Genomic DNA, 15,158 nt, shown 5'->3' on the forward strand with positions numbered 1-15,158 from the left:
GTATAGTAAGGCGTTTTTAGCCCTAAAAAAACGACATAGGCGTTTTTAGCCGAAAAAAACGACATAGTATAGTAAGGCGTTTTTAGCCCGAAAAAAACGACATAGTATAGTAAGGCGTTTTTAGCCCGAAAAAAACGAGAGTATAGTAAGGCGTTTTTAGCAGGAAAAAACGACCATGTGTAGTAAGGCGTTTTTAGCCGAAAAAAACGACATAGTATAGTAAGGCATTTTTAGCCCGAAGAAAACGTCATAGTATAGTAAGGCGTTTTTAGCCGAAAAAAACGACATAGTATAGTAAGGCGTTTTTAGCCGAATAAAACGACATAGTATAGTAAGGCGTTTTTAGCCCGAAAAAAAACGAGAGTATAGTAAGGCGTTTTTAGCAGGAAAAAACGACCATGTGTAGTAAGGCGTTTTTAGCCGAAAAAAACGACATAGTATAGTAAGGCGTTTTTAGCCCGAAGAAAACGACATAGTATATATAGTAAGGCGTTTTTAGCCGAAAAAAACGACATAGTATAGTAAGGCGTTTGTAGCCCGAAAAAAACGACATAGTATAGTAAGGCGTTTTTAGCCGAAAAAAAAACGACATAGTATAGTAAGGCGTTTTTAGCCCGAAAAAAACGGCATAGTATAGTAAGGCGTTTTTAGCCGAAAAAAACGACATAGTATAGTCAGGCGTTTTTCGCCCGAAAAAAACGACATAGTATAGTAAGGCGTTTTTAGCCCGAAAAAAACGACATAGTATAGTAAGGCGTTTTTAGCCGAAAAAAACGACATAGTATAGTAAGGCGTTTTTAGCCCGAAAAAAAACGACATAGTATAGTAAGGCGTTTTTAGCAGGAAAAAACGACCATGTGTAGTAAGGCGTTTTTAGCCGAAAAAAACGACATAGTATAGTAAGGCGTTTTTAGCCCGAAGAAAACGTCATAGTATAGTAAGGCGTTTTTAGCCGAAAAAAACGACATAGTATAGTAAGGCGTTTTTAGCCGAATAAAACGACAGTATAGTAAGGCGTTTTTAGCCCGAAAGAAACGAGAGTATAGTAAGGCGTTTTTAGCAGGAAAAAACGACATAGTATAGTAAGGCGTTTTTAGCAGGAAAAAACGACATAGTATAGTAAGGCGTTTTACGCCCGAAAAAAACGACATAGTATAATAAGGCGTTTTTAGCCCGAAAAAAACGACATAGTATAGTAAGGCGTTTTTAGCCGAATAAAACGACATAGTATAGTCAGGCGTTTTTCGCCCGAAAAAAACGACATAGTATAGTAAGGCGTTTTTAGCCGAAAAAAACGACATAGTATAGTAAGGCGTTTTTAGCCCGAAAAAAAACGACATAGTATAGTAAGGCGTTTTTAGCAGGAAAAAACGACCATGTGTAGTAAGGCGTTTTTAGCCGAAAAAAACGACATAGTATAGTAAGGCGTTTTTAGCCGAATAAAACGACATAGTATAGTAAGGCGTTTTTCGCCCGAAAAAAAACGACATAGTATAGTAAGGCGTTTTTAGCCGAAAAAAACGACATAGTATAGTAAGGCGTTTTTAGCCGGAAAAAAACGACAGTATAGTAAGGCGTTTTTAGCCGAATGAAACGACATAGTATAGTAAGGCGTTTTTAGCCCGAAAAAAACGACATAGTATAGTAAGGCGTTTTTAGCCGAAAAAAACGACATAGTATAGTAAGGCGTTTTTAGCCGAAAAAAACCACATAGTATAGTAAGGCGTTTTTAGCAAAGAAAAACGACATAGTATACTAAGGCGTTTTTAGCCCGAAAAAAACGACAAGAGTATAGTAAGGCGTTTTTAGCCGAAAAAAACGACATAGTATAGTAAGGCGTTTTTAGCCGAATAAAACGACAGTATAGTAAGGCGTTTTTAGCCCGAAAGAAACGAGAGTATAGTAAGGCGTTTTTAGCCCGAAAAAAACGACATAGTATAGTAAGGCGTTTTTAGCCCGAAAAAAACGACATAGTATAGTAAGGCGTTTTTAGCCGAATAAAACGACATAGTATAGTCAGGCGTTTTTCGCCCGAAAAAAACGACATAGTATAGTAAGGCGTTTTTAGCCCGAAAAAAACGACATAGTATAGTAAGGCGTTTTTAGCCGAAAAAAACGACATAGTATAGTAAGGCGTTTTTAGCCCGAAAAAAAACGACATAGTATAGTAAGGCGTTTTTAGCAGGAAAAAACGACCATGTGTAGTAAGGCGTTTTTAGCCGAAAAAAACGACATAGTATAGTAAGGCGTTTTTAGCCGAATAAAACGACATAGTATAGTAAGGCGTTTTTCGCCCGAAAAAAAAACGACATAGTATAGTAAGGCGTTTTTAGCCGAAAAAAACGACATAGTATAGTAAGGCGTTTTTAGCCGGAAAAAACGACATAGTATAGTAAGGCGTTTTTAGCCGGAAAAAAACGACATAGTAGGCGTTTTTAGCTGAAAAAAACGACATAGAAAAGTAAGGCGTTTTTAGCCGAAAAAAACGACATAGTATAGTAAGGCGTTTTTAGCCGAAAAAACGACATAGTATAGTAAGGCGTTTTTAGCCGAAAAAAACGACATAGTATAGTAAGGCGTTTTTCGCCCGAAAAAAACGACATAGTATAGTAAGGCGTTTTTAGCAGGAAAAAACGACATAGTATAGTAAGGCGTTTTTAGCCCGAAAAAAACGACATAGTATAGTAAGGCGTTTTTAGCCGAAAAAACGACATAGTATATAAGGCGTTTTTAGCCGAAAAAAACGACATAGTAAGGCGTTTTTAGCAAAGAAAAACGACATAGTATAGTAAGGCGTTTTTAGCCCGAAAAAAACGACAAGAGTATAGTAAGGCGTTTTTAGCCGAATAAAACGACATAGTATAGTCAGGCGTTTTTAGCCCGAAAAAAACGACATAGTATAGTAAGACATTTTTAGCCGAAAAAAACGACATAGTATAGTAAGGCGTTTTTAGCCCGAAAAAAACGACATAGTATAGTAAGGCGTTTTTAGCCCGAAAAAAACGACAAGAGTATAGTAAGGCGTTTTTAGCCGAATAAAACGACATAGTATAGTAAGGCATTTTTAGCCCGAAAAAAACGACATAGTATAGTCAGGCGTTTTTAGCCCGAAAAAAACCACATAGTATAGTAAGGCGTTTTTAGCCGAAAAAACGACATAGTATAGTAAGGCGTTTTTAGCCGAATAAAACGACATAGTATAGTAAGGCGTTTTTAGCCGAAAAAAACGACATAGTATAGTAAGGCGTTTTTAGCCGAAAAAACGACATAGTATATAAGGCGTTTTTAGCCGAAAAAAACGACAAGAGTATAGTAAGGCGTTTTTAGCCGAATAAAACGACATAGTATAATAAGGCGTTTTTAGCCCGAAAAAAACGACATAGTATAGTAAGGCGTTTTTAGCCCGAAAAAAACAACATAGTATAGTAAGGCGTTTTTCGCCCGAAAAAAACGACATAGTATAGTAAGGCGTTTTTAGCCGAAAAAAACGACAGTATAGTAAGGCGTTTTTAGCCGAATAAAACGACATAGTATAGTAAGGCGTTTTTCGCCCGAAAAAAAACGACATAGTATAGTAAGGCGTTTTTAGCCGAAAAAAACGACATAGTATATAAGGCGTTTTTAGCCGAAAAAAACGACATTGTATAGTAAGGCGTTTTTAGCCCGAAAAAAACGACATAGTATAGTAAGGCGTTTTTAGCCCGAAAAAAACGACATAGTATAGTAAGGCGTTTTTAGCCCGAAAAAAACGACATAGTATAGTAAGGCGTTTTTAGCCGAAAAAAAACGACATAGTATAGTAAGGCGTTTTTAGCCCGAAAAAAACGGCATAGTATAGTAAGGCGTTTTTAGCCCGAAAAAAACGACATAGTATAGTAAGGCGTTTTTAGCCGAAAAAAACGACATAGTATAGTAAGGCGTTTTTAGCCCGAAAAAAAAACGACATAGTATAGTAAGGCGTTTTTAGCAGGAAAAAACGACCATGTGCAGTAAGGCGTTTTTAGCCGAAAAAAACGACATAGTATAGTAAGGCGTTTTTAGCCCGAAGAAAACGTCATAGTATAGTAAGGCGTTTTTAGCCGAAAAAAACGACATAGTATAGTAAGGCGTTTTTAGCCCGAAAAAAACGACATAGTATAGTAAGGCGTTTTTAGCCGAATAAAACGACATAGTATAGTAAGGCGTTTGTAGCCCGAAAAAAACGACATAGTATAGTAAGGCGTTTTTAGCCGAAAAAAAACGACATAGTATAGTAAGGCGTTTTTAGCCCGAAAAAAACGGCATAGTATAGTAAGGCGTTTTTTTTGCCGAAAAAAACAACATAGTATAGTAAGGCGTTTTTAGCCGAAAAAAACGACATAGTATAGTCAGGCGTTTTTCGCCCGAAAAAAACGACATAGTATAGTAAGGCGTTTTTAGCCCGAAAAAAACGACATAGTATAGTAAGGCGTTTTTAGCCGAAAAAAACGACATAGTATAGTAAGGCGTTTTTAGCCCGAAAAAAAAACGACATAGTATAGTAAGGCGTTTTTAGCAGGAAAAAACGACCATGTGCAGTAAGGCGTTTTTAGCCGAAAAAAACGACATAGTATAGTAAGGCGTTTTTAGCCCGAAGAAAACGTCATAGTATAGTAAGGCGTTTTTAGCCGAAAAAAACGACATAGTATAGTAAGGCGTTTTTAGCCGAATAAAACGACATAGTATAGTAAGGCGTTTTTAGCCCGAAAGAAACGAGAGTATAGTAAGGCGTTTTTAGCAGGAAAAAACGACATAGTATAGTAAGGCGTTTTTAGCAGGAAAAAACGACATAGTATAGTAAGCCGTTTTACGCCCGAAAAAAACGACATAGTATAGTAAGGCGTTTTTAGCCCGAAAAAAACGACATAGTATAGTAAGGCGTTTTTAGCCGAAAAAAACGACATAGTATAGTAAGGCGTTTTTAGCCCGAAAAAAAACGACATAGTAAAGTAAGGCGTTTTTAGCAGGAAAAAACGACCATGTGTAGTAAGGCGTTTTTAGCCGAAAAAAAACGACATAGTATAGTAAGGCGTTTTTAGCCGAAAAAAACGACATAGTATAGTAAGGCGTTTTTAGCCGGAAAAAAATGACATAGTATAGTAAGGCGTTTTTAGCAGGAAAAAACGACATAGTATAGTAAGGCGTTTTTCGCCCGAAAAAAACGACATAGTATAGTAAGACATTTTTAGCCCGAAAAAAACGACATAGTATAGTAAGGCGTTTTTAGCCGAAAAAAACGACAGTATAGTAAGGCGTTTTTAGCCCGAAGAAAACGTCATAGTATAGTAAGGCGTTTTTAGCCGAAAAAAACGACATAGTATAGTGAGGCGTTTTTAGCCGAATAAAACGACATAGTATAGTAAGGCGTTTTTAGCCCGAAAGAAACGAGAGTATAGTAAGGCGTTTTTAGCAGGAAAAAACGACCATGTGTAGTAAGGCGTTTTTAGCCGAAAAAAACGACATAGTATAGTAAGGCGTTTTTAGCCCCAAAAAACGACATAGTATAGTAAGGCGTTTTTCGCCCGAAAAAAAACGACATAGTATAGTAAGGCGTTTTTCGCCCGAAAAAAACGACATAGTATAGTAAGACATTTTTAGCCCGAAAAAAACGACATAGTATAGTAAGGCGTTTTTAGCCGAAAAAAACGACATAGTATAGTAAGGCGTTTTTAGCCGAAAAAACCGACAGTATAGTAAGGCGTTTTTAGCCCGAAGAAAACGACATAGTATAGTAAGGCGTTTTTAGCCCCAAAAAACGACATAGTATAGTAAGGCGTTTTTCGCCCGAAAAAAAACGACATAGTATAGTAAGGCGTTTTTCGCCCGAAAAAAACGACATAGTATAGTAAGGCGTTTTTCGCCCGAAAAAAACGACATAGTATAGTAAGACATTTTTAGCCCGAAAAAAACGACATAGTATAGTAAGGCGTTTTTAGCCGAAAAAAACGACATAGTATAGTAAGGCGTTTTTAGCCGAAAAAACCGACAGTATAGTAAGGCGTTTTTAGCCCGAAGAAAACGTCATAGTATAGTAAGGCGTTTTTAGCCGAAAAAAACGACATAGTATAGTAAGGCGTTTTTAGCCCGAAAGAAACGAGAGTATAGTAAGGCGTTTTTAGCCGAATAAAACGACATAGTATAGTAAGGCGTTTTTAGCCCGAAGAAAACGACATAGTATAGTAAGGCGTTTTTAGCAAAAAACCCCCCACATAGTATAGTAAGGCGTTTTTAGCCGAAAAAACGACAGTATATAAGGCGTTTTTAGCCCGAAAAAAACGACATCGTATATATAGTATGGCGTTTTTCAGCCGAAAAAAAAACGACAGTATAGCAAGTTTTTGGCACGAAAAAAACAACTCCACTGCTCTATGTGGTCCTTTGGCTCAGTTGTAGTATGATGGAGTACCACACCAGAGGTTGAGTGTTCGATCCCTGGTTGTTGCAACAATGTCTACTCTTTAACCGCCAAAAACAACCTATTTGAGGAAAAACCCAAAACAACTCAAAGGTTCATTGCGGTGGGTTAGCTCAGTGGTAGAAAGCTGAAGTCCCAAATCCAGTGGTTGGGTGTTCGATTCCCAGTGTTTGCAACAAAGTCACATCTTTCTTTTTTTTTTCGTCCAAAAAGGCCTTCCGATTCAAAAAAACGACTTCAATAAGCATTACTTATCATGTTGGTCAAAGGAAGAAGGTATATGGTTGCAACCCCTGGGAATTGAACACCTAACCGCTAGTTCGGGACATGGTTTCTCTACCCCTGAGCCACACCACCACATAACTTCTTGTTTGTTTTGTGTTTTCTTCAATAAAGCTGCAAATGGTGGTTAAAGAAAAATGTGACCTTGTTGCAAACACTGGGAATCGAACTCCCAACCACTGAATTTGGGACTTCAGCTTTCTACCACTGAGCTAACCCACCGCAATGAACCTTTGAGTTGTTTTGGGGTTTTCCTCAAATAAGTTGTATTTGGCGGTTAAAGAGTAGACATTGTTGCAACAACCAGGGATCGAACACTCAACCTCTGGTGTGGCACTCCATCACTCTACCACTGAACCAAAGCACCACATAGAGCAGTGGAGTTGTGTTTTTTTATTAATCATGGTCGTTTCTTTCGGCGAAAGTGAAAGTCGTTTTTTTCGGGCTAAAAACGCCTTACTATACTATGTCCTTTTATTCGGCTAAAAACGCCTTACTATATATACTGTCGTTTTATTCGGCTAAAAACGCCTTACTATACTATGTCGTTTTATTCGGCTAAAAACGCCTTACTATACTGTCGTTTTTTTCTGCTAAAAACGCCTTACTATACTATGTCGTTTTTTTCGGGCGAAAAACGCCTTACTATACTGTCGTTTTTTTCGGCTAAAAACGCCTTACTATACTATGTCGTTTTTCTTTGCTAAAAACGCCTTACTATACTATGTTGTTTTTTTCGGCCAAATAACGCCTTACTATACTATGTCTTTTTATTTGGGCGAAAAACGCCTTACTATACTATGTCGTTTTTCTTTGCTAAAAACGCCTTACTATACTATTTCGTTTTTTTCGGCTAAAAACGCCTTACTATACTATGTCGTTTTTTTCAGCTAAAAACACCTTACTATACTATGTTGTTTTTTTCGGGCTAAAAACGCCTTACTATACTATGTCGTTTTTTTCGGGCTAAAAACGCCTTACTATATATACTATGTCGTTTTATTCGGCTAAAAACGCCTTACTATATATACTATGTCGTTTTATTCGGCTAAAAACGCCTTACTATACTATGTCGTTTTTTTCGGGCTAAAAACGCCTTACTATACTATGTCATTTTTTTCGGGCTAAAAACGCCTTACTATACTCTTGTCGTTTTTTTCGGGCTAAAAACGCCTTACTATACTGTGTGGTTTTTTTCGGCTAAAAACGCCTTACTATACTATGTCGTTTTATTCGGCTAAAAACACCTTACTATATATACTATGTCGTTTTTTTCGGCTAAAAACGCCTTACTATACTATGTCGTTTTTTTCGGCTAAAAACGCCTTACTATACTATGTTGTTTTTTTCGGGCTAAAAACGCCTTACTATACTATGTTGTTTTTTTCGGGCTAAAAACGCCTTATTATACTATGTCGTTTTATTCGGCTAAAAACGCCTTACTATACTCTTGTCGTTTTTTTCGGGCTAAAAACGCCTTACTATACTATGTCGTTTTTTTCGGCTAAAAACGCCTTACTATACTATGTCGTTTTTTCGGCTAAAAACGCCTTACTATACTATGTCGTTTTTTTCGGGCTAAAAACGCCTTACTATACTATGTCGTTTTTTTCGGGCTAAAAACGCCTTACTATACTATGTCGTTTTATTCGGCTAAAAACGCCTTACTATACTATGTCGTTTTTTTCGGGCTAAAAACGCCTGACTATACTATGTCGTTTTTTTCGGGCTAAAAACGCCTTACTATACTATGTTGTTTTTTTTGGGCTAAAAACGCCTTACTATACTATGTCGTTTTTTTCGGGCTAAAAACGCCTTACTATACTATGTTGTTTTTTTTGGGCTAAAAACGCCTTACTATACTATGTCGTTTTTTTCGGGCTAAAAACGCCTTACTATACTTTGTCGTTTTTTTCGGCTAAAAACGCCTTACAATATACTATGTCGTTTTTTTCGGGCGTAAAACGCCTTACTATACTATGTCGTTTTTTTTTTGCTAAAAACGCCTTACTATACTATGTCGTTTTATTCCGCTAAAAACGCCTTACTATACTATGTCGTTTTATTCGGCTAAAAACACCTTACTATACTATGTCGTTTTTTTCGGGCGTAAAACGCCTTACTATATATGTCGTTTTTTTCGGCTAAAAACGCCTTACTATACTATGTTGTTTTTTTCGGCCAAAAAACGCCTTACTATACTATGTCTTTTTATTTGGGCGAAAAACGCCTTACTATACTATGTCGTTTTTCTTTGCTAAAAACGCCTTACTATACTATGTCGTTTTTCTTTGCTAAAAACGCCTTACTATACTATTTCGTTTTTTTCGGCTAAAAACGCCTTATATACTATGTCGTTTTTTCGGCTAAAAACGCCTTACTATACTATGTCGTTTTTTTCGGCTAAAAACGCCTTACTATACTATGTCGTTTTTTTTCGGGCTAAAAACGCCTTACTATACTATGTCGTTTTTTTCGGGCTAAAAACGCCTTACTATATATACTATGTCGTTTTATTCGGCTAAAAACGCCTTACTATACTATGTCATTTTTTTCGGGCGTAAAACGCCTTACTATACTATGTCGTTTTTTTCGGGCTAAAAACGCCTTACTATACTCTTGTCGTTTTTTTCGGGCTAAAAACGCCTTACTGTATATACGTGGTAGTTTTTTTTCGGGCTAAAACGGCTTTCTGTACATGGACGTTTTTTTCGGTCAAAAATGACTTACTGTTCATGGTGGGGGGTTTTTATCGCAAAAATGTACCATGTAAGGTCAGGCATTTTTTTATAGCAAAAAAAACCCCCCCGACCATGTTTAGGAAGTTGTTTTTACAGCAAAAAAATGATCATACAAGGCGTTTTTTAACAAAAAAAAACAACCATGTATATAGTCAGGCATTTTTCATGTATTTTTAACCCGACTGTGAAGTCTTAACTTTAAATGTAACCACCACTACTTTGAAATCCAAACCAACCTTAACTTTAAACTCCAGTTGAAACCCGAACCAAATTTCAAACCCTCTGTGTGTGTGTGTGTGTGTGTGTGTGTCCTGCCAGACTTTGGCGTGAGTGCCTTCCTGGCCACCGGCGGCGACATGACACGCAACAAAGTGCGCAAGACGTTTGTGGGAACTCCGTGCTGGATGGCGCCTGAAGTCATGGAGCAGGTGAGCGGTGGGCATCTTCGCTAACCGCGGCGACGAGCGCTTCCCGTCCCGCCCGCTGACAAAACTCCCTCTCCAGGTGAAGGGCTACGATTTCAAAGCGGATATCTGGAGCTTCGGCATCACCGCTATCGAGCTGGCCACCGGGGCGGCGCCTTACCACAAATACCCACCCATGAAGGTCCGCGCTTCCCCGGAACGTTTTGCTCACCGCCGCCGCCGTCGTCCGGGGAACAAACGACTGCGATGTGCCTAGGTGCTGATGCTAACGCTGCAGAACGACCCGCCGGGCCTGGAGACGGGCGTCAGCGACAAGGAGATAGTGAAGAAGTACGGAAAGTCCTTCAGGAAGATGATCTCCATGTGTCTGCAGAAGGACCCGGAGAAAAGGTGGCTGGGAACCTGATGATGTTGTTTGTTAGCATGTAGCATGTAGCATCATCCATTGCTGTTTTTCCGGCAAGGCAGTTTATGATGATTATTTTTTTTATATCGCATATAACCTGAACCTAGGATTGAAAACCCAATTGAATCCTAAGTCTGGTTTTGAGTCCTTTTTTTTTTTTTTTTTGCCACCTTTCAACCAAAATGTGACGTGTGGGCTTTTATTGCGGCAGCAGACAGCGTCGGCCTCTTGTAAAACGCGTATGCAAGCCTGCTGCCGCTCCACATCTCAACTCACTCACGATCCCATCCGCCTTTGCATTTCTCAGGCCAACGTCCTCGGAGTTGCTCAAGAATAAATTCTTCCAGAAAGCCAAGGTAGGTCGGAGCCTCCCCTTGGAAGTCGTGTGGCGCTTCAAAGTGGTCGGGACGGGAACGACCGGTGCACCGACCTGGAAGGTGGACATGGAAACTATCTGGTTCCCAAAAGTGGTCATTTCTCTTTTCCATTAATCTCAGTGCTAAATCCTGAACGATTGCAATTGTAAATGTAAGCAAGAAATTCACAACAGCCGATGCGATACATCAATGTTTTGGCCCCCGAGCTTCGGCATCTTTAAAGTTGGCATTTTTCGTCCGCCAGACACACGACTACCTCCTTGAGAAACTTCTTCAGAGGGCTCCTACGATGTCAGAGAGATCCAAAAGGGTAAGGGATGATCCAGCTCATCCGTTTCCTTGACCTACTTAGTGGGAAATGGAGACAAATGTTGAAAGAGTTATCAGATTAAAAAAAAAAAAAAAAAATTGTGAACCCAGCTGCCTTCGGGCAGTAGGCGGGGCACACCCTGAACTGGTTGCCAGCCAATTGCAGGGCACACATAGACGAACAACATTCTGGGGGTTGCACTTTCACCTCGGGACAATAAAGAGTGTTCCATTAACCTGCCTGTTTTTGGAACGCGGGAGGAAACCGGAATACCCGGAGAAAACTCACGCAGGCCCGGGGGAGAACATGCAAACTCCACACAGGACGGCCGGAGCCCACACTCGAACCAGTCGACTGACAACCAGGCGCACAAGTTCAAGTCTGTTATTTCAGTTACTTGTGATACACGGGCTCCCTCTAGTGGTCAATGCGGGATCTTGTTGCTTCGTCTTTCTAAAAACAGCCCGACACGTATCGTTCAGCTCAGCTCCATTTATCATTGAAGTCCAACAAAGTCACATGAAATTATTATTTTTTAATATTTATTTAGGTACCGTTTTGACTTCCTTTTCTATGCGCAATCCATTCTCATTGAATGATTTCTAAAATGCCGTATTTCTACCCTTCTACATTTCAAACTGCAAACATTTGACAGAAGCCTACGAGAACAAAATATCATCTGCGAATAAAACATTTTTTTTGAAGAAAATACAAGATTTGGAGAGACCGGAAGAGTCACAGAAAAGTAGAGAAGTCAAATTTCTCCTGTCTAGTGCAGTCGGGGATTTCACCTGAAAGTTGTTGGGCGGCTCGCCACAGGTACGTCGCGTTCCGGGTTCCAGCGGGCGCCTGCACAAGACGGAGGACGGCGAGTGGGAGTGGAGCGACGACGAGCTGGACGAAGAAAGCGAGGAAGGCAAAGCGGCCGTGGCCGCCTTGAGGGTGAGCCGTCGGCGCCCGCGTCCCCCCCCCCCCCACCCCCCACTGGGGCCTCGCTCGTCCATCCGTCGCGGGCGTCCACTGTTTTTTTTTTTTGTCCCATGTGTCTCACCTGTGCGTCTGTGTGTTCTGTTTGACGGCGAAGGAGCAGCAGGTGAAGCCTGCTGGCGCCCCCCGGCGACAAGTGCGCTTCTCCTACCCCCTCGAGCTGCCGGCGTCCACGGTTGTTCACTTGCCAGCGCAAATACAAATGGCCTTCCCCTAACAAAGGAAGGACTCTCGTTAGCTGCGGAGGCAAACTGTCCCACGCAATTGGCTGATGCGACACATGCTAATGGGCAGAGTGTTGAAAAAACAATAAAGCGTTTATTGTGGTAAGCGTTAAAAGGGGGGGGGGGGGGCAAGAACGTTTGTCTTTTCTTGTGTTTAACCGAATCTTAATTTGAATACTTGAAACCCGAACCTTATCATGAATCGTACCTTCGCCCATTCGTGCAGCCTGTAACCTGATAAGCTGCCCACAGAAGATACGATTGACAATTTGATTTCTTTTTTTTGCAGTCGACGACGTGATAAAAATGCATTCATCGACGGTTTCACATTAAAACATATTTAGAAAGAAATGAAACCTTTCAAGATAGAACACCCTCATCATGCAAAGTGACGTCGTCGTAATTAATTCGTCGGAGTCCCGCGCAAAGCTATTCTCGATTTGGAAAAAGTCCTCGACGTGCTTTTCATGCGATCATACGATTGCTCATCTCGCCAGTTGTTCAGGACCATTCCAAAATTCATTCGGAATACCGCGCCATAGTTCAAAATAAATAAATCGATAAAATAAAAACTAATAAAGGCCCATACTCAGTCCCGCATGGTTCACTGAGAGTTCTATTTCCTGGAAGCCATCTGTATTTAAATTTTATTTTTTTTTAATTCCTCCTACTTCAAAATGTTTTTGTTTTTAACACATTGACTCACCAAATCACCTTCAATCAGTCGCACGTTCAAGTAAAACATTTTTTTGAAAAATCGAACACTTTGATGTTGTCTGCTCAATGTCATCGGTGCAAGTCCATGTGCGCTTCCTGTTTGTGACTAACATGGGTCGCTCCGAAACCAGGGTGGGTTTTTGTTTGCCCTTACAGCACCAAAAAAAAAAAAAAAAAAAGCCTTTTTGTGTCATGCAATTTAACAGTGCGATTTTCCTCCCGAACTTTGAATTCACTTAAAAGGGACGAAAGGTTTGTGTTTCCTCGACTGGTTTTGATGAGGTATTTTTGATTATTATTTGGCCCTAAAAGCAGGGGAGGGAAATGAATGAATGATGGTTTGCTCCGCAACTTGAAAAGCAATCAAAGGAACGTTAAATATTTAATCAACGCTTCATAATATGTCCTAATTCAACTATTCTTGTTTTTTTTTTTTTCGTTATCAGCCCTGTAATTCATAGAATGAGACTAAACGTGTGAGCCGCTGAACTCCTTTTTGTGTGCCCTTTGACCTCCCGTGTGCCCTTTTGACAGGCGCATCTCGGTAAACCGGAATATTGTGCAAAACGTTTTGAGTTCAGTCGGTCACTCCCAAAAGTGAAACTCGTTCCGAATGAGCGAGTCGCTCTTCGGACTTTTCAAAAATAATGTCGCTTTGTGAAGATCGCCGTCATCAAAACAATAACAAATGAAATATTGAATACGGCGTCGATGAGCTTCACCGTGTGAACTGAACTCCCGAAAGGTTTATGCAATTTTCAAATTCGCCGAGATGCAACCTGTGTGCTCGACATGCTCCGCGACGACGTCGGGACAACCTAATACTCTCGCGTTTGTCTTTTGCCAGTCGCCAAGGGTGAAGGAGGCGCCGCAGAACGCCGAGGTGAGTCCACCGGTGATTTTCCACGAGGGGTTCAGGGACAAGGCTTCAAAAAAAACCCACCGGTCGGACGGCCTTCGTACCTTTCAGATGTTCCAGACGCCGGAGCCTCTGAGTGGACGGACCGCTGCCGCTGGTGAAGCGGAACTACCTCGGGGTGCAGCCGCACTTGCCCCGCCCCCTGCGTCACAGGCAACGAACGGAGGAACCGCTACCGCTGCTCCGACGCCGGTAACGTACACCTGCGCAATCGAATGATGACAACACAACATTATTGGCTCCCAAGATCCCATTTGTCACGCTAACGCTAATGCAAAACAGAATTGCGATATGCAGCTCGCAACAGCGACGGAATTAAAAAAAGAAAAATCTTCAAATCAGACCGAGCGCTAAGTGCACATTGTAATTTGACAAAAATGATTTCCCGCAGGTTCCTTCGATCTCAAGCAACGTCACGTCTCCAATTAGTTTGGTATTACGGCTAAGGTGTGTTCCGGCTGCTCAGATTTGTGCGATTTATTTTCTCGGAATGAAATTTGACCCCCGCTGGCTAATACTCTCTCCAGAAATAAAAAGAGGGAGCTGAACGATATCCGCTTTGAGTTCATGCCAGGCCGAGGTAAGCAAACTCCATCAATTAAGTTCGGGTGGAATAAAACTTTGTCAGCGCAATCCAGTTATGATTGTGTATCAATAAGTCACGTATTTTATAGTTAGACTGGCAACGTGTGCGTGCATGTGTGTGTGTTCAGACACGGCAGACGGCGTCTCGCAGGAGCTGGTGTCAGCAGGCCTGGTGGATGGGAGGGATTTAGTCGTAGGTCAGTGCAGTGGTCACATCCTTATTTCCTTCATTTAGATTAAAAACAAACTAAACATTTTTTTTCAACGTTGCAGTTGCTGCAAATTTGCAGAAAATAGTGGATGAGCCCATTACCGATAAAAATGTCGTTTTTAAACTGGTGAGTTTCACAGCATGTACAATAAGTGACATTTTGCTTCAGTGAAAATGTTGACATTTTAAGCAACTCACTCAATATTGCCCTCTGGTAAGTTAGAGGAAAAAAAAAAAACTTCTGACACCAATATATCACCTTGAAATTTAAGGACTTTAGAAAATTGGGGGGCTCAGTTGTATGACTGATAGTTTGACGAACTCCTATTGCGGGATAGCCCAAATGAGGACGCCCACTTTATCTGAAACCAGTGATTTGTACGTGGGCTCCCCCTAGTGGTACACCAAAGAATCAGTGCCTAAGAAGAGTTAAGTTGTATCTACAATAAATTTGCAATTAATATTTAAGAACAGTTCTTTTAAAACTTTTTTTAATCTTTCTTAAATATTTTCAATGTAGTGTATTTTGTCTTTGTTGCAG

General features: G+C 40.3%; 1 protein-coding gene across 3 annotated transcripts in view; it reads left to right on the forward strand.

The window, feature by feature from the left end:
* oxsr1b (oxidative stress responsive kinase 1b) overlaps positions 1-15,158 on the forward strand; it is a 36,357-nt gene that overhangs the window by 19,125 nt on the left and 2,074 nt on the right. For 2 of the 3 annotated variants that reach the window (XM_086101799.1, XM_086101800.1), the window contains exons 6-17: positions 9,775-9,884; positions 9,961-10,062; positions 10,138-10,271; positions 10,595-10,643; positions 10,909-10,974; positions 11,794-11,916; positions 13,750-13,785; positions 13,873-14,013; positions 14,213-14,268; positions 14,349-14,401; positions 14,535-14,603; positions 14,680-14,744. In XM_086101799.1, the coding sequence (XP_085957925.1) occupies positions 9,775-9,884; positions 9,961-10,062; positions 10,138-10,271; positions 10,595-10,643; positions 10,909-10,974; positions 11,794-11,916; positions 13,750-13,785; positions 13,873-14,013; positions 14,213-14,268; positions 14,349-14,401; positions 14,535-14,603; positions 14,680-14,744 (1,004 nt within the window). Of the gene's footprint in view, positions 1-9,774; positions 9,885-9,960; positions 10,063-10,137; positions 10,272-10,594; positions 10,644-10,908; positions 10,975-11,793; positions 11,917-12,058; positions 12,137-13,749; positions 13,786-13,872; positions 14,014-14,212; positions 14,269-14,348; positions 14,402-14,534; positions 14,604-14,679; positions 14,745-15,158 lie in introns of all 3 variants that reach the window. The other variant, XM_086101801.1, reaches the window with a different exon arrangement.

Source organism: Hippocampus guttulatus, chromosome 21, assembly GCF_054856545.1.
Source record: "Hippocampus guttulatus isolate MCC_2025c chromosome 21, RoL_Hgut_1.0, whole genome shotgun sequence".
Taxonomy (NCBI): Eukaryota; Metazoa; Chordata; class Actinopteri; order Syngnathiformes; family Syngnathidae; genus Hippocampus; species Hippocampus guttulatus.